The sequence below is a fragment of the Pocillopora verrucosa genome, chromosome 10 (assembly GCF_036669915.1).
Source record: "Pocillopora verrucosa isolate sample1 chromosome 10, ASM3666991v2, whole genome shotgun sequence".
NCBI classification, from domain to species: Eukaryota; Metazoa; Cnidaria; class Anthozoa; order Scleractinia; family Pocilloporidae; genus Pocillopora; species Pocillopora verrucosa.
Genome location: NC_089321.1, coordinates 21,055,401 through 21,073,688, shown reverse-complemented (window position 1 = coordinate 21,073,688; position 18,288 = coordinate 21,055,401). Strand labels below are relative to the sequence as shown.

At 37.0% G+C, this 18,288-nt stretch overlaps 2 protein-coding genes across 9 annotated transcripts; both read right to left on the bottom strand.

The window, feature by feature from the left end:
• Positions 1 to 661: 661 nt before the first annotated feature.
• On the bottom strand, positions 662 to 16,108 carry LOC131785979 (XK-related protein 8). 8 transcript variants are annotated; one of them, XM_066173700.1, is made up of 9 exons: positions 16,009 to 16,108; positions 15,251 to 15,948; positions 14,889 to 15,024; positions 14,338 to 14,434; positions 13,886 to 13,959; positions 13,485 to 13,580; positions 4,811 to 5,089; positions 3,555 to 4,193; positions 662 to 3,116 (listed from the first exon to the last, which is right to left on the bottom strand). In XM_066173700.1, the coding sequence occupies exon 9, from the start codon at positions 3,001 to 3,003 to the stop codon at positions 1,882 to 1,884; it is 1,122 nt and encodes a 373-aa protein (XP_066029797.1). In that variant the 5' UTR covers positions 3,004 to 3,116; positions 3,555 to 4,193; positions 4,811 to 5,089; positions 13,485 to 13,580; positions 13,886 to 13,959; positions 14,338 to 14,434; positions 14,889 to 15,024; positions 15,251 to 15,948; positions 16,009 to 16,108; the 3' UTR covers positions 662 to 1,881. The 8 variants fall into 8 exon arrangements, with proteins under 8 accessions (XP_066029797.1, XP_066029798.1, XP_066029794.1 ...); XM_066173701.1 differs by having other exon boundaries at positions 4,025 to 4,193; XM_066173697.1 differs by having other exon boundaries at positions 662 to 4,193.
• Positions 16,109 to 16,131: 23 nt separating this feature from the next.
• Positions 16,132 to 18,253, bottom strand: LOC131785962 (ell-associated factor Eaf). The gene is made up of 5 exons (XM_066173706.1): positions 18,127 to 18,253; positions 17,610 to 17,704; positions 17,007 to 17,087; positions 16,544 to 16,596; positions 16,132 to 16,264 (listed from the first exon to the last, which is right to left on the bottom strand). The coding sequence occupies exons 1-5, from the start codon at positions 18,251 to 18,253 to the stop codon at positions 16,183 to 16,185; spliced, it is 438 nt and encodes a 145-aa protein (XP_066029803.1). The 3' UTR covers positions 16,132 to 16,182.
• Between the last annotated feature and the right edge of the window lie 35 nt (positions 18,254 to 18,288).

The following is an 18,288-nucleotide window of genomic DNA, read 5'->3' as shown; positions in this document are numbered from 1 at the left end:
AAGCTTCGTTACAAGACTTCTCCTCTTTTTTTTCTAGTTAACAAGATGATAGAACGGTGGAATGGCGAGATGGCGAAATTGCAGAATATCCTTAAACACGGAATGTCTTGTTGTGAGAAACAAAAGTTTTACAAAAATGGAGTTGTTATGAAATCAGAAATAATTTATAGTTGACAGGCAAAATTAAAGAATCGTAGCTTAATCATTATTGGGGCTTTGAGGATGGAGGAATAGTGAGGTTCTTAAAATAGCCCCTCTAAATTATTATTACTATTACTATGGTTATCATTTTTATTGTTATTGTTAATATGATTGTTTGTTATCATTGAATCATTAGTTGCATGTCAATTAGTCACTATATTCTTGGATCATCTTTCTCTTGTGTGACAGGCCACTCATCAATATGTGTATATGTGGGGATGCGGAAGGTTTTCTGCTTTGAATGTGACATAAATATTCTTCAACACTACCATCTAGCGACATCAGAAAACTTCTAGTTCTTTTCGATGTTATAAAAATTGAGCTATATCAGTAGCCACATGTAATCTTAGACTGTATGTTTAACGATTCGGATCAGTAACCTTCAGTTTTCCCATTTACAGATTTTGAAACGCCATGATCTTGAGACATTCTCAGTACTCAAAGAATGGATTTGTTTTCATGTTAAATGTAGATAACATTTATTCTAGTTCTTGTTTTACAAACTATCTATTTCTACACAGCTTTATATGAGAATTAAATACTGCGAGAAACTAGACATCTTAAAGTGCTGCGCTAAATGCAAATCAACAACTTTTTTAGGATGAGTGTCTGATTCTAGAGCAACATAGGTCAAAGTCCTAAATTCATAATCCTAAACTCGTTGAAAGTATCAAACCTCTAAACCACTAACCCCTAACTAAAATCGAGTATTTTAATAAGTATCTTCAATCTACTCGATAATATCCTCCATTATTCACAGCTTGTCGTGTTTTATCAATTCCCTCTACATTCTGAGTTCCAAATTTAAAAGTATCTATTGCATCTAGCAATTTGTACCAAGTCCTCTGCCATGCAAGTATGTCGGGTTACAATGATGAGAAAAATAGCTGCAGACCGCGACACGTTTTTACAAAAGGCACCAAGGACTCTCGACTCTCTTTTATCTCTCGACTCTCTGACTAAAACGTCTTCTTTCCTTTAAATTTGCTTCCCTCTGAGCAACTCTGGTTGTCTGGCTCTTATTCAGATTAATCTCTCTTTGATATTCACACTTCTCACACTTGATTCTTACTCTTCTACTTCTCACCGACCACTGACTACTAACTCAATGAGTTTGGCTAAGTTGACTCTAAAGTATATACTTATTTATTCTATATCGAGCGGGCATGCTGGCCAACTGACCTTGAAAGAATAGCTAAGATTAAACATTCGTTGTCAGAACAATAACCTAAACACTTTTATAGGAGTCTCACAAAATGAAAAACAACGCACTGAATGCTTCTGATCAACAGAAAAAACAGGGTTTAACCAGGTGGCATCGGGACAAAAATTTTCACTGCAGCGGAATGGCGGAATGGAATGAAAAATAGCGGCGGAATACAGGATTGGAAAAGTCTAATTTGGACCTTCCTCTTAGACTGCGTAAGCCTGAACGAGGCTAAACTTTCGTTAGGGTCATAGTCCAACTTCGCACGTCTAGTGATGGACTTAAACAAGATAGTCACAACTTCGAAACTCGTCTCAATCACTTAAACCTAACTACGGACTTCGAATTCAAATAGTAGCTACAGACTAACATAAACGAATGACTAGATTAAATTGAACTTTTATAATACTTTGCCTCACACGTTGTCACACCAGGGCTCTTCACAGTCGTGAACACACCCAACGTCCTCTCGTTCATACCTTATCGTAAAAAAAGTGCTCTACCTCACTCGTACTCTGACAAGAGCTGTTCGCGGCTGGTAAACCGCCAGTAGGTTTGTTGCGTAGCCAATGAAGTAAGCAAATTCTTATTGTGGAGCCAAGAACACTGAACACACAAACACACACAGTGACAGGTAGAGAGTACCAAGCGTTGCAGTGATAAGTGAAATAAAACATTAGGATCATAAAGAAGTTTTCTAATACAAACAAAATATGTGAGAAGAACACACTCATGGTTAAACCAGTTACTTTTACACCTATCGAAAATTCTACAAAGTCATCTCTTAGAAAGTGAACGCCCGTAAAAAACATAATTAAGAGAAGATAAGGGGCAATACGGTCAACTTTGTCTCTATTCTGAATGAAAGTCTCTGTTACCACGGCACAAAAATGAAACATTAACATGGCAGTCACCCACCACTTGTAGCTGACGGTGAAATAACAGATGGCGAACAGTCGACTGCTCAGGAGAAGTAAGTGAGTTACAAACAATGCCAGTTGGTGTTTAACATTCAGGTCACCGCTACTTGGTATTATATTATTCACGGCAAGAGACGTCTTATCAGTGGCTGTGAAGGCCCATGCCAGAGCGAGGAAAGAGATAGGTAGAGAAATGATTTGAATGATTGCAGCTGATTCTTGCTGAACACTGATGGCGTACAACTGAATTATAAATTGTGGAGCGGACTCAAGGACTGCCTCAAAGAGCAAGGCTAAGTCATTGTGAGTGAGTAAACCCTCAGCTTCGTTAAGGGATTTCGGGTCGATTCCATCTTTATACCACCATTTCTTGAGACAGAAAATAAAAGCCTCTACTCTCGCAAAGGCTGCTGAAAATGGATGCAATGCACACAGAGCAGTTTTTGCCCAATTAGAAGGTGAAGCAGTCAATTGGGCACGCAGCCGGACGAACAATACTGGAAACGCCAAACATGGCAATAAAACAAAAATTAGCCCCACACCAAACCATGTTTTGTGATCCGAGCGGTAGAATTCCACCAGTGTGAGTATGTCGGTGATGGGATCAGCAAAACTTAAAATAGCTCCAACAAAGTACACGAAAGGACTGTACCACTTAAGATCTTTCACTTCCATATCGACGTAGTACTCGTTTGTTCGCCCAGCAGAACGGCTCTTATCGACACAGGCTCAGTTACTGAAATAGATTGCTGCTCTGTTGGTCAGAGGCTCTTGCGCTCAGCTTTCGACTAAAAAAATGCAAAGATTCCTTGGTTTAGTATGGTTTCGCATTAACAGTCAAGGAATGAGGTTTGCCGTCTGTATCAATTTCAGTTTAATGCACGAGATATTGAAAACTGATTGGTTCTCAGATTATTTTTCTAACACAATCTGGGAGAGCTAGAATGTCCCTGATAAAATAAAAACTTCCGAGTCTAAAAAGTCCTCATAAGTATATTCAGCTGAATACCATAGTAATTTTACGGTAAGTAATTGCAATTAGCTTTCAAACAACCGCCTGGTACATGCTTAATTAAGCTGTGCGGGATATTCAACTGTTTTTCCAAGTAAAACTGACACATATGGAAAATTAGGTACAAACGAATGACAAATTCAATCCAGTAAACTGACCTTACAGCTCAAATTCTGTCAGTCAGAACATAAAAAAATTTTAGTGCGGTACTCACGCAATGCCTCACGTTGTCACCAGGGTTGTTCAAGGTGATCATGACCTCTTCTTCGCCGCATACGTTGAGGCAAAGCACCATATTCCTTACATTTGAGCAATTTACCTTACTAACATGTTTAATGTCAATATCACTCGATAAATTGTAACTATTCGACAACATTTAAGTTCAAATGTGACAGTGACAGGTGAAGAGTACCAAGCGTTGGGATGATAAGTGATATTAAGTATAAGAATCATAGAGGAGTTTTCTAATACAAACAAAACATGTGAGAAATACACACTTATGTTAGACTGATTGCGTTTACATTTATCGATAATTCTAAAAAGTCTTCTCATAGACAGTGAATGCCCATAAACATGAATATTAAGAAAACGTGGGAAGCATCGCTGTCAACTTCTTCTCTATTTTGAATAACAGTCGCTATTGCTACTGCACAAGAATGAAACATTAAAACATCAATAACCCACCACTTGTAGCTGACGGTGAAATAACAGATGGTGATGAACAGTCGACTGCTCAAGAGAAGTAGTGAGTTACATACAATGCAAGCTGGTGTTTAACATTCAGGTCACTGCTACTTGATAATATTTCGAGCTCGTTCAGAGAGCTCCTATCAATGACTGTGAAGGCCCAGGCCTGAGTGAGGAAAGAAATAGGTAGAGTAATGATTTGAATAATTGCAGCTGGTTCCTCCTGAACACTGATGGCGTATAACTGAATTATAAATTGTGGAGCGGATTCAAGGACTGCCTCGCCAGAGCGGTCCCAGTCGATTTCATCTTTGTACCACCATTTCTTAAGACAGAAAAGAAAAACTTCAAGTCTCGCGTAGGCTGAGACTGATTGCCTGATTTCACACCAGATACCATGGAATGGGGGTTGTCGTCTGTATCAATTTTAGTGTAATACACGAGATCCTAAAAACTGATAAGTTCTCAGATTGTTTCTCGGACACAATCTGGGAGAGCCAGGATGTCCATGATAGAATCAAAACTTTTGAGTCTCAAAAATTCCTCATTACTATATTCAGGGAAATGTCATAGTTTTTTTACGGCAAGTAATTGGAATTAGCTTTTAAACAATCGCCTGCTGAATGTTTAATTAAGCTGAGAGGAACATTCAACTGTTTTTCCAATAAAAACACATTGCAAAATGAATTGAAACGAATTTCAAATTCAATCCTGTAAACTGCTCTTACCGTCAAAGTCTGTCAGTAAGAATATAAAATGATCAATTTTAATTTAAGTACTCACCCAATGCTTCACGTTATAGTTTAAGGTGATCATGACCTTCTGCTTCGCCGCATACCAAATTGCGAAAAAAAAAGCATATAACATGCATTCTAAGAAAAGGGTATTACCCCGTGACAACCGAAATGGATAAACCATGTCCGATTTGGAAATTTACTGCTGACAACCAGGCGAAAATTGGTCTTCAAGGCATCGGTTTCCAGTACGCAGTTAGCTATCACCCAGTTCAATTACTAGACCTTGTTTGCAAAAAGCTTCCTTCCCAGAATTTTCATCTTTTTCCTATTTGAAAAAATGATGGAACGGTGGAATGGTGAGATGGCGAAATGGCAGAATATCCTTAAACACGGAATGTCTTGTTGCATGAAACAAAAGTGTTACAAAAATGGTATTGTTATAAAATCAGAAAATAATTTATCATGAACAGGCAAAATTAAAGAATCTTAGTTTAATCATTTTTGGGGCTTTGAGAGTAGAGTAACATTGACGTTTTATAACTCGCCCCTTTACATTATTATTAATATTACTATGGTTATCATTATTATTGTTATTGTTAATATGATTATTTGTTATCATTTAATCATTGGTTGCATGTCAAGTGGTCACTATATTCTTAGATCATATTTCTCTTGTGCAATAGGCCACTCATAAATATGTGTATATGTGGGATGCGGCAGCTTTTCTGCTTCGAATGTGGAATAAATATTCTTAAGCATTACCATCTGGCGTCATTAGACAACTTCTAGTCCTCTTCGATGCTATAAAAATTGAGCTATATCAGTAGCCACATACAGTCTTACACTGTATGTTTAACGATTCGGATCAGTAACCTTCAGTTATTTCCATTTACAGATTTTGAAACGCCATGATCTTGAGACATTCTCAGTACTCAAAGAGTGGATTTGTTTTCTTGTTAAAAGTGAATAACTTTTATTCTAATTCTTTTTTTACAAACTATCAATTGTACATAGCTTTATTTATAATTAAATACTGCGAGAAACTAGACACCTTAAAGTGCTGCGCTAAATGCAAATCAACATATTATTTAGCATGAGAGTCAAATTCTATATCAACATAAGTCAAAGTTCTCAATTCATAATTCTAAACTCGTTGAAAGTATCAAAACCTCTAAACCACTTACTCCAAGCTAAAACCGAGTATTTTAAAAAGTATCAGCAATCTACTCTATAATATCCATCCATTATTCGCAGTTTGTTGCGTTTATTTAATTCCCTCTACATTTTGAGTTTCAAATTTAAAAGTATCTATCACATCTAGCAATTTGAACTAATAAATGAAAACGAGTAGAAACTCCTAGCTCTGAGTGTTATCAATCTTCAATTTTGCCTCACTCTGTTCAACTCTGGCCGTCCTGGTCGTCTGGCTCTGACTCTGATTAATCTGTCTTTGTTACTCACAGTTTTATTCTCACTCTTCTACTTCTCTCTGACTACTGACCGCTGACCACTGACTACTGGCTCAATGACTTTGGCTGAGTAAACTCTAAAGTACATGCTTATATATTTGTTATTGGTGGAAATGAGCGGGCATGCTGGCCAACTGACCTTGGAAGATCGATTAAACATTTGTTGTCAGAAATCTCAGTAATCCAAACTCTTTTATATTAGAATCTCACAAAATGAAAAACAACGCACTGAATGCTTCCCATCAACAGAATCAATCTTTGAGAGTGTAAGCCAAAACATGAGCTTTTTTTTCTATAACATTGATGAATTCTGTTGCGTCTCTGAGGCGTGCGATTGGCTGAAAAAAATATCATCTATGTAACAGAATAGCTTTTCTGTTGGTCCTCCTGTAGATGGAGATTTTACGTCCCTCTTATAGAGACTATAAACACACCGAGGAGCAACCGTCTTTTAAGCTGGCTAAATATGCCTTAAGCAATTAACTCTTTGTCTTTCTCCGTAATAAAAGGAAATTATTCATATTGCAAAGGCTCTAATTTATCCATCACTGGTTCAATAAGGCGGTGAACTAAAGCAACTTGGGTTTAACTAGGCGAGATCGGGATGAAAATTTTCATTGCAGCGGGATGGCGGAAGGAATGAAAAATAGCGGCGGGATACAGGATTGGACGCTCATCTTTAACTGCGTAAGCCAAAACAAGACTAAAACTTTCGTGAGGTTCATGGCCAAGGACAGTAGTCCAACTACCCACGTCCAGTGATGGAAGTTAAACAAGAGAGTCACAACTTCGAAACTCATCTCGATAGCCTAAACGTAACTTCGGACTTCAAATTCAAATACCAGCTACAGACTAAATGAAAACGAATGACTAGATTATACTGAACTAACATTTAGCATGTATTCACATCACTGCTACTCGCGGCTGGTGAACCGTCGGCAGTCTTCTTGCTCAGCAAACGAAGTAAGCAAATTCTCTTTGTGGAGCCAGGAACACTGAACACACAAACACACAGTGACAGGTAAAGAGTACCAAGTGTTGGGGTGATAAATGAAATAAAACATTAGGATTATAAAGAAGTTTCTTATACAAACAAAATATGTGAGAAAAACGCACTCATGGTTGGACCGATTACTTTTACAGCTATCGATAATTCTAAAAAGTCATCTCTTGGACAGTGAATGCCCATAAACAATATAGTTAAGAAAACGTAGAAGACATCACAGTCAACTTCGTCTCTGCAGTTTGGTCTCGACAGCTTAAACCTAACATCAGACTTCGAGCAAAGACCTATCACTCTTAATAAATAACTGCAAAAACGGTGATATATGCTGCTAGGCCGCTTTGAACTTTACATTTTATATATATTTGATATCATCTAAGCTTATTTTGCTAAGTTCTTATGTTTCATTTACTTTTTAATTTATCTATCTATTCTATAAACTATGAATTAAAGTGTAAATAATTTTAACTTTATGTAGATTATATATATTGTCATGCATAAACAGTGTTTCCAATTAGTTTTCTTCAAGCTAAATACTATTGAAACTTTAATAAAGTCCTTCATTCATTCATTCATTCATTCATTCATAACAATAGGATCATAAATAAGGTTTCTAATACAAACAAAATATGTGAGAATTACGCGCTCATGGTTAAACCAATTACCTCTACACCCATCGATAATTCTACATAGTCATCTCTTAGACAGTGAATGTCCAGAAACAATATAGTTAAGAAAACGTAGCAATCACCGCAGTGAACTGCTCTTCTATTCCGAATAACAGACTGGAGACATTGTCAATATTGCCAAGGGCTTTGATTTATCCATCAGTAGTTGCATAAGGCGGTGTACTAAAGCAAATTTGGTTTAACCAGGCGAATTCGGAATGAAACTCCTCATTGCAGCTGGATGGCGAAATGAGATGGAAAATAGCAGCGGGACACAGCATTGGAAAAGTCTAATTTGGGCCCTCCTCTTTGACTGCATAAGCCAAAACAAGACTCAACTTTCGTGCGGGTCATGGCCAAGGCCAGTTCTCCAACTACGCACGTCCAGTGATGGAAGTTAAACAAGATAGCCACAACTTCGAAACTCATCTCGATAGCCTAAACCTACTATCGGACATCAAATTCAAATAGTAGCAACAGACAAAATATTAGGGAATAACTAGATTATACTGAACTAACATAATATTCAACAAGTATTCACAACACTGCTACTCGGCTGGTGAAACTCTGGCAGTTTTCTTCCTTAGCCGACGAAGTAGGCAAATTCTCATCGTGGAGCCAAGAACAGTGAACCCACAAACACAAACAGTGACAGGTAAAGAGTACCAAGCGTTGGGGTGATAAGTGAAATAAAACATTAGGATCATAAAGAAGTTTTCTAATGCAAACAAAATATGTGATAAATACACACTCATGGTCAGACCAGTTATTTCTAAATCCATCGATAATTCTACAAAGTCATCTCTTAGACAGTGAATGCCCATAAACAATATAGTTAAGAAAACGTAGAAGACATCACAGTTAACTGCGCCTCTCTTCTGAATAACAGTCGCTATTACCACCACACAAGAATGAAACATTAACACAACAATAACCCACCACTTGTAGCTGACGGTGAAATAACAGATGGCAAACAGTCGACTACTCAGGAGAAGTAGGTGAGTTACATACAATGCCAGTTTGTGTTTAACATTCAGGCCACCGCTACTTGGTATTACTTTGCGCTCGTCAAGAGACCTCTCATCAGTGGCTGTGAAGGCCCATGCCAGCGTGAGGAAAGAGATAGGTAGAGAAATGATATGGATAATTGCAGCTGGCTCCTCCTGAACACTGATGGCGTACAACTGAATTATAAATTGTGGAGCGGATTCAAAGACTGCCTCAAAGAGCACAGCAAAGTCCATGTGATAGAGTACACCTCCAGCTCGTTCAGAGCTGACCGGGTCGATTTCATGTCTAGACCAGCATTTCTTGAGACCGAAAAGAAAAGCTTCTAGTCTCGCGAAGGCTGCTGAAAATGGATGCAATGCACAAAGAGCAGTTTTTGAAAGTGAAGCATGACGTAGGGTATAGAACAGTACTAGAAACGCCAAACATGGCAATAAAACAAAAGTAAGTCCCACACCAAACCATGCCTTGTGATCCGCGCGGTAGAATTCCACCAGTGTGAGTATGTCGGTGATGGGATCAGCGAAACTTAAAATAGCTCCAACAAAGAACACAAAAGGACTGTACCATTTAAGATCTTCCACTTTCATATCGACGGACCTTTCGTTAGTTCGGTCAGTAAGTCGGCTTTCTTTGATATAGGCTTAATTACTGTTGCGCTCAGCTTCGACTGAAAAACTGCAAAGTTTCCTTCGGTTAGTCACAAAATGAGGTGTGCTGCACGTCTGTATTAATTTTAGTGGAAATTGTTGGGAACTGATTGGTTTCCCGTTTTCTTTGTGACGCATCCTGGAGATCTGTAGTGTACAATAACAAAATTCAAATTTCTGCTTCTCAAAAATTTTAACTACCAATAGCAAATATCATTGTTAAGTTGTCGCGTGTTTTGGAGAAAAGCTAGGTGCAGAGCGGACTTCGCCTAGGAAAAGGCATCAAGGACTCTCGACTTGCCCTTTACGGTCTTCTTGATCTCTCTCTGTAATACAATCCTAGTTACAACAAAATGACTTCACACGCTTCGATGCTCTTTAGCCGCTCTGATTCTTGATCCGATTCAAATCCGATCAACTAGTTATGTAATGTTTAAAAAACGAGCAGGAGTGTTTTATCGGGTTTTTGACCCGATAAAACACGTGCTGCGAGTTTTTTGAACGGCTTCAAAAACATTCTTGGAAAAGCGTGTGTCAAGAGAGTTCATAACAATTATGCTTTTGTGAACGTTAGAAATTAGCATACGAGAAAAACATCGTAAGTCACGTGCAGTGTCTTTATATCTGAACACTTTGTTTAAAAAAGAGCAGCAGCATGTTCTTTAGCGAAAATTTTTTCACAAGAATCCAAAATGCAAATGACCAATATTCAAAAATAGTAGATGTATTTTCATTCAGACTGAAATGTAAAAAAGAAAATAAACCAACATAAGAACATCTGCATCACTTCATATGACAGAATTATAGACAGTATGTTTTATTGCTAAATTGTATTAAACAAAAAACACTAAAAATTAAATTAGCTATATGCCTTGCATTTCAACTAATTAAGATAGAATATTGATTGTTATCATAGGAAGTGTTAGAGCCTTGCAATTCATCTTATTAAAGATTACCGTTTCCTACCATTATTTAGATAGAATATTGATTGTTATCATAGGAAGTGTTAGAGCCTTGCAATTCATCTTATTAAGGATTACTGTTTCTTACCATTATTTAGATAGAATATTGATTGTTATCATAGGAAGTGTTAGAGCCTTGCAATTCATCTTACTGAAGATTACTGTTTCTTACCATTATTTAGATAGAATATTGACTGTTATCATAGGAAGTGTTAGAGCCTTGCAATTCATCTTACTGAAGATTACTGTTTCTTACCATTATTTAGATAGAATATTCATTGTTATCATAGGAAGTGTTAGAGCCTTGCAATTCATCTTATTAAGGATTACTGTTTCTTACCATTATTTAGATAGAATATTGATTGTTATCATAGGAAGTGTTAGAGCCTTGCAATTCATCTTACTGAAGATTACTGTTTCTTACCATTATTTAGATAGAATATTCATTGTTATCATAGGAAGTGTTAGAGCCTTGCAATTCATCTTTCTAAAGATTATTGTTTCTTACCATTATTTAGATAGAATATTGATTGTTATCATAGGAAGTGTTAGAGCCTTGCAATTCATCTTTCTAAAGATTATTGTTTCTTACCATTATTTAGATAGAATATTGATTGTTATTGTTTTTTTAGAGGGCACGGTAACGAATCCTGCAATCTGATTGGTTCTTTACCCGGTCAGTATTTTCCTATCTCTGCCCACGGGCCACGGTAACGCTTTCGTGAGTCGCCGTGTACATCTCAACTTTCGTTGCCATTTTTCATAAATATACCTCGTTTTGCCCGCTGGGCAGTATTTTTAAGCAAACACATCGGTCACTACCTCAAGCCGACTTATGAATCCTCTCTTTCTCTCTCTCAAATCAATTTAGTTGACAAAAAAATATTGGTTTCAGAATGAATTTGTATAGGCAATGGTGTCATTACGTCGGTTGACAAGCGGCCTAAAAACCGTCTGCAATTGATTTTAATCATTCACAAAAAGTACTTAGAAAGTTAAAACGCGAGGTATTTGGTTACAGGTAAACTGAACAATGGAACTTTCATTCATTTAATGTCTGAATTTTCTCAAACAATTTGTTCGTAGTAAAAGAGCGAGCGAAGTTTTAATTTCAGTTCGACAATAAATATACGCTCTCGGTGAGTCTTTCAAAGTCCGTTCAATTTGGACATTTGGACCATAAATTGCACAACAGAAACTGAAGGAATTTATTGAGAAAAGGCCGCATTAAATCCCCTTGTGTCTCGTTGGAGTGTGCCGTTCGAATTCAGTTTTTGTGGAAGAAAGACCAGATTTACACACGCCGTTGCAGCAAACAAACGAGCAAACTCTCACAACTTCAAAATAAAAAAATTTGAATTTACTCACAATTACTTTCCTAGTTTGTGTAGTGTGATCGTCCGGGTGTGTGTAGTTCTGAAAAGAACTGTTGTTGGTGACTGACGTTTCGACTATCTGTGCGATAGTCATCTTCAGAGTCAAGTGAGGAGTAGTTGTCAGTCGATGATGTTATAAGGTCTGGTCTGTTGAACGTGATTGGTCTGTTTAGCCGTGATGTGATTGGCTGGAAGACTCGTGTAGAGTTGTTAACAGTCATTGGTCGGTTTCGATCCGTCTGTTGTTTGTCGGTCTGTTTGTCGGTTTGTTCACGTCGTTAATGAGTCGTTTGTAAGGTGCTGGTAATTGTTGACATCTGTTGAGAGGCGTCTGTTCTAAGTTAGTGAACCAGCTTTCCAGAGTCAGTCGTTGAAAATAGTTTGTACTGTAGGTTAAGCATTTAGCAGAGTCCCAGTCGATTCTGTGATTAGTTTGTCGGTGATGTTCAGAAATGTGATTGTTTGCATCGCCATTTCTAGTTGCTCGTTTGTGTTCAGTTAGTCGCGTGTTAAGGTTTCTACCAGTCTCACCAATGTAGGAGGCCCGGCAGTCGGAGCATTCGATCTTATAAATCGCTCCCTGTCTGTTGTTGGGTTCGTCTTTGTCTTTAACGTTAACGATACAGATAGTCGAAACGTCAGTCACCAACAACAGTTCTTTTCAGAACTACACACACCCGGACGATCACACTACACAAACTACTGATACTCCTGGGTTCAAACCATTTACTTTAATTACTTTCCTCGCCGTTTACTTAATGAACAAAGGTAAATCTGCGTACATGAATGAATCGTCGATGAGAGTGAATAATACTTTCCGTTATATCATTGATTGTTTTTGAAGAAAACATTGTCGTGACAGTCCTTGCCAAACTAGTTCCGTTGTTTTTCAAATCTTCTTGCGCTTTTTTTTTCTTACGCGCTCTCTAATTGACAGGTGTCAGATTGTGACAGATAGTTTTAAAAATAATGTTTCCAACTTTGTTTGGAAGCCTTTTAAATCACCTTCATCGTTACGGAAATGAAAATGTTTCGCTGAGGCATCTCTCTTAAATTTGCATCACTTCTATTTTAACTACCATTTACTCACTCAAAAATTGTTCAGTTTATGAAGATCTTGCCGTATTTACGGCCATAAATCATTCGGGTTCTTTCGGAAAGAATTTCGTCAAGTTTAAAAACAATAAATATGTTATTTACCGGCTAAGGGTCGGTCCGTATGGTGAAAAACTGTGACCTCGGTCTTGAAAATGCTGCCCTCGGCCTACGGCCTCGGGCAGTATTTTCAAGACCTCGGTCACAGTTTTTCACCATACGGACCTCCCAGCCGGCAAATAACATATATTTATCATAGGAAGTGTTAGAGCCTTGCAACTCATCTTACTAAAGATTACTGTTTCTTACCATTATTTAGATAGAATATTGATTGTTATCATAGGAAGTGTTAGAGCCTTGCAATTCATCTTACTAAAGATTACTGTTTCATACCATTATTTAGATATAATATTGATTGTTATCATAGGAAGTGTTAGAGCCACAATTAATAACTTGCATTTCAAATTAGTTAAGATTACTGTTTCTTACCATTATTTAAGGCATGAAGGCTCTGCTGGCTAATTGCAGCAATGAGTCCAGCAACTCTTTTTTCATGAGCTTTGTTCTCATCTATTTTCCACCAGCCTAAAATCAAAACACACAACCTTGTTTTGTTCATCCACATATATATCATTTGACCTTGAAGAGTGAATAGCATCTAATTTCTATTTAGAATATCATAATGATAAAGGAAATGATCACTATCTAAAAAAAAATCAAGGTTGTTACACAAATTCACCTGTCAGCACCATAGGAAATATAAAGAGAACAGTTTGGTATTATATACACAGAATGATGTTAGGGTGTAAAGGGTTAAGAATCAAGGTTCACTAAACCAGTCCCAATAACACTAAACTGAGAAAAAGGAGAAGAAAAAACTGAATACTTACCTTCCACTTCTGAAAGGCGTCTCAAATCTGAACACAGCAAGTTAAGACAATTTTCAATGTTTTTTCCTTTGTCACTATATTGGTGAAAGGAAAACAGAAAATCAAGTAAATCTTGCCTCAAGCTAAATACAACCTTTAGTTAAGCAGAACCACTACAGTCTGTGAAAAACCCAAATAAATAACAATGACAAACAGTGGAAATTCTTGATCAGTAAATCAATTATTCATTCCATTGCTCACATTTTTCATTACTAACAATAATGAAAATGAATCCAGCGAAACTAATTAAGGATATATGATAGATAGATCAGTTATCCCATATTAAAGGGAGCAGGTTAACATATATAAGTACCTGTGCAGAGTTTTTGAATCATGGATTACAATGTAAGACCACATTTTATGTCATAAAAGTAATATTTATTTCATTTCTAAAATAAGTCATTATTACTTACAGGGCAAGAAGGTCTTCTTTTCTTTTCATCACTTTGGAATGGAAGCTATCCAATATAAGCCAGCCTTGGTTTAAGCTTTCAAACTCTTCTATGTGGTCTACAGACAAAAGTAAACAAATACATTGTTGGGCTGTGTAAGTTAAGCATGGCTTATAACACCTGAAATAAGAGTAAAAACCTGCGGTATATTCTCTACTTAAGTGAATAGCTGTTTTTTAACAATTGTTTTAGCAATTTCACTTCTAGGAGTGACCAAGACAGAATTTCTCCTTGCAATATCAAAACAATATAAAGCAGGTTATTAGTCCATCCAATACCAAATTCTCTGATCTAACATCATAAGAATTGTGCTGCAGGCAGTAATGAGAATTACTATAAAGATCCTGGAGTAAAATAATAACTCATTAATGGGGAAAAGAACTTAACATAAGTTTTTCAATGAAGGAATGACTGCTCTGAAATTTGACTCAACATGTGAATGCAACATATTAATAGTATGATTTGAAATTCCCAGGCATTTCACTTTATCATATTGGAAATGGATCACACACCTGATGACAATTAGCTCTCTGTATTTCAAGTTTTACTTTAGAGCAGGCTTTTTCCGAAGACAATAATTCATCTTGACCAAGCTTCATTTCAACATAACTGGCCAACTCTGAGAGAAGCTGGCTTCCACTAATGAGGCTGAACAAAAAAGTTAACATCACTCATCAACAAAATAGTTATAATTCAGAATAAAACATTATGTAAAGTTATGGATTTTATTCAGTGCCTATAACTCAGGGTTCCAAGAGTCTTACAATAAAACTGTTTGCTTGAAAATAAGTCAGATCAAACAGGAAAAAAAAATAACCAAATTTAAGCCCCTGACCCTTTGGCATGGGAGGCTGGAAAACAAAACAGAACTTACATGAATTTTCATCTCTCTTGGGAATGCACTTCTCTTTTGTTGCAACTTCATCTTTCTCAATGAAAACTGTTTCCCTGTAAACAGTTGGGGACAACACAGACAAGGATTCCATGGCTTCTTCATCATCTACTACAGGATGTTCATCAATTTGAAACCTGACACTTTTATGAAGGTTCCTTTTACTCTGCACCCCTTTTCTCTCTTCACTCTTTGGTGGCAGACCCTGGCTAGCAGGTGGGTGTGTTTGGGGTGGAACAGGACTAAGATGAGCATGATGAGGTGAAGCCTGCCTCCTAACCTTTCCTGACCCCACTTTGGTATTGCTGCCAGATGAGGAATCCACCTGAGGTTCATCATTTGGGAAGAAGCCACCTTATTGCTCATAAGTTTTTTTGTCTTCCTCAGCAGTAATTTCTGTACCACTTGAGCAGCCAACTTCACTGTTTTTAGATTTCTTTCTGTCTTCCTCAGGGGCAATGCCTGTACCATTTGAGCTGCCAACTTTGTTGTTTTTATCTTGTTTTCTGTCTTTCTCAGCAGCAATGTCTGTATTATTTGAGCAGCCATGTTTCCTTTTATTTTAAAGCTTTTAATAATTTGCTGCCTTTCCCTCAGCTTTTCTTCTTGCTTGTTCCTCCCTTGTACTGTATTTCACCTTTCTTCTTTTCCAAAAAACTCCAAGCTTGTAGGGATACCTACTTGTGGAACAAAACACGAATATCAGCATAATGTGAAAAAGTTGCCATAGTTAACCATACTTCTGTTCAGTGCAGATTATTTCCTTGCTTGTTCCTCCCTTGTACTGTATTTCACCTTTCTTCTTTTCCAAAAAACTCCAAGCTTGTAGGGATACCTACTTGTGGAACAAAACACGAATATCAGCATAATGTGAAAAAGTTGCCATAGTTAACCATACTTCTGTTCAGTGCAGATTATTTCCTTGCTTGTTCCTCCCTTGTACTGTATTTCACCTTTCTTCTTTTCCAAAAAACTCCAAGCTTGTGGGGATACCTACTTGTGGAACAAAACACGAATATCACCATAGTGTGAAAAAGTTGCCATAGTTAACCATACTTCTCTTCAGTGCAGATTATTTCCTTGTAGAAGCGACTGACGTTTTACGATTCAAGAGACGAGATACACTTACATCCTTTGTTGACTAAAGTCAAAAGAGTACATCGTATGTTCAAGGCGGCCACCATGTCATCTTCCTGCCAAGACTGGTAACTAGTAAAAATGACCCCTCCCTCCCCCTCGCTATCAACTATTGACCGTTTAAAGCTTTAAGCTCACCTAACTTTCTTGAGCTGAGGAACAGTAGACTCAATTCTCTCCAGTGTAAATGTCTGAAAGAAATTGATACAGGAGCTACATCATTCTATAGAACTACCACTTAATAGAGATTGCATCAAAAATTTTGCTCATTAAAACATTGACTATTGAAAACAAGGTAGGCAGGCATAAGGTAAAGTCTGTTCTCAAGCCAAGTGATCCTGATGATCCAGCAAGTATTTACTACTCCCCAGGCATTTGGTCATCTTTCCCTGACCGTTCGCTAGCATCATTTTCTACTCTATTGAAGAGAGGCATGAGGAGAGTAAAGTGTCTTCAGCCCATAAAACACAACACATTGACCTTGCCAGGTCTCCAACAAGAACCTCGACTCAGAGTCCACCAACACCACCAACAAAACATTGACGAACTGCTACATAGACATCATTACTATTACGACAATGTAATTACCGTAGGTTTATACCTTTTTTTCTTTATCTACCACCAAAAAAAATTCCTTCGTACAACTTCTTTTGGAACCACGATAAACAGTGTTACCAGAATCCTATAAAATAATGTAAGAATATCAATATAAAAAAAGACCTTGAGTAAGATGACACAAATAAGTAATTCAAATACACTTGTCAATAATGTTTCAACAGTTTTAAAAAATTGAACTTAGTATAACAAAAATCTACAGGTATAATATTGACCATAAACTTCCAAAGGTCTTCAGACTCTTGTCCGATTTAAATGTTTTTTTTTTCACTTTTGAAGCATAGCTATATCTTTTTTTAACTTAAAACATACATGGGCCATTTAAAATCAAGAAAATCAAACAAAAAAAAATGCACTATTTTTAATAAGAATAAAAAATATTTCACAGTTAGAGCTAGCTGTGTTATTCAACTTTTTCCTTCAGAGTTGGTACTTACGAAATCAAAGAGGTTGTTTGGTTACCCTGTTACTCCTATTTTCTTAGTGAAAAATACAACTTTTCCAGGGATATTACTTTTGAAAGATGGCTACTAAAGGGATTTGACAGCAGCCAATAAGTTTTAAGCATTTAGATGAATTCATATAGTACCTGTACATTAGGAACAGTGACTTTGACCTCATTTTTGTCACCTACAACAAGCTCTGCCGGTCTCGAGGTGTCTACTGAGGCTGGTTTGAAGTCATCTGTGGTAAAATGTCAAATGCATAACTGAACCACAAATGAATAAATTAGGTTATACATAACTTATTGATAAAAAGTTTGAAATGGATAAAAAGGCCAAAATTCATGAGTTTCAGCAAGGAAGACATGATCATTCACTATTTAATACAATATTTTCGGTTTATTGAGCTTACTGTTGAACTACAGCTGTACCGAGGGTTTTAAAGAATTTTTCGACGCACTATTACTCCACAGAATATTTAGGGAATAAAGACAAAAAAATTACTTCGAAATAGGAAAGTGTAAATGAATATTTTAACGGAAAAAATCATTGAATTCAGCTGTTCGTTCACAACTTGAAAATGTAATCAATCGCCAATGCGCATGAGAAAAAAAGGTTTTGTTTCACGAAAAAGAATGGAAAGTGACAAATAAGTGAGCTCACATCTGATTGTATGAAAGGCCTTTTTCGGTCCTCCTTTAGAATGAAAACTACTTCCAAGTCTCAGTTCGAATTCTCGACTGGTATTGAATGGAAATTCTAATTCGTTTTCGCTCGACTGGGCCGCCATCTTGAAACTAGAATAACATGAGCCTGCAATTTTAA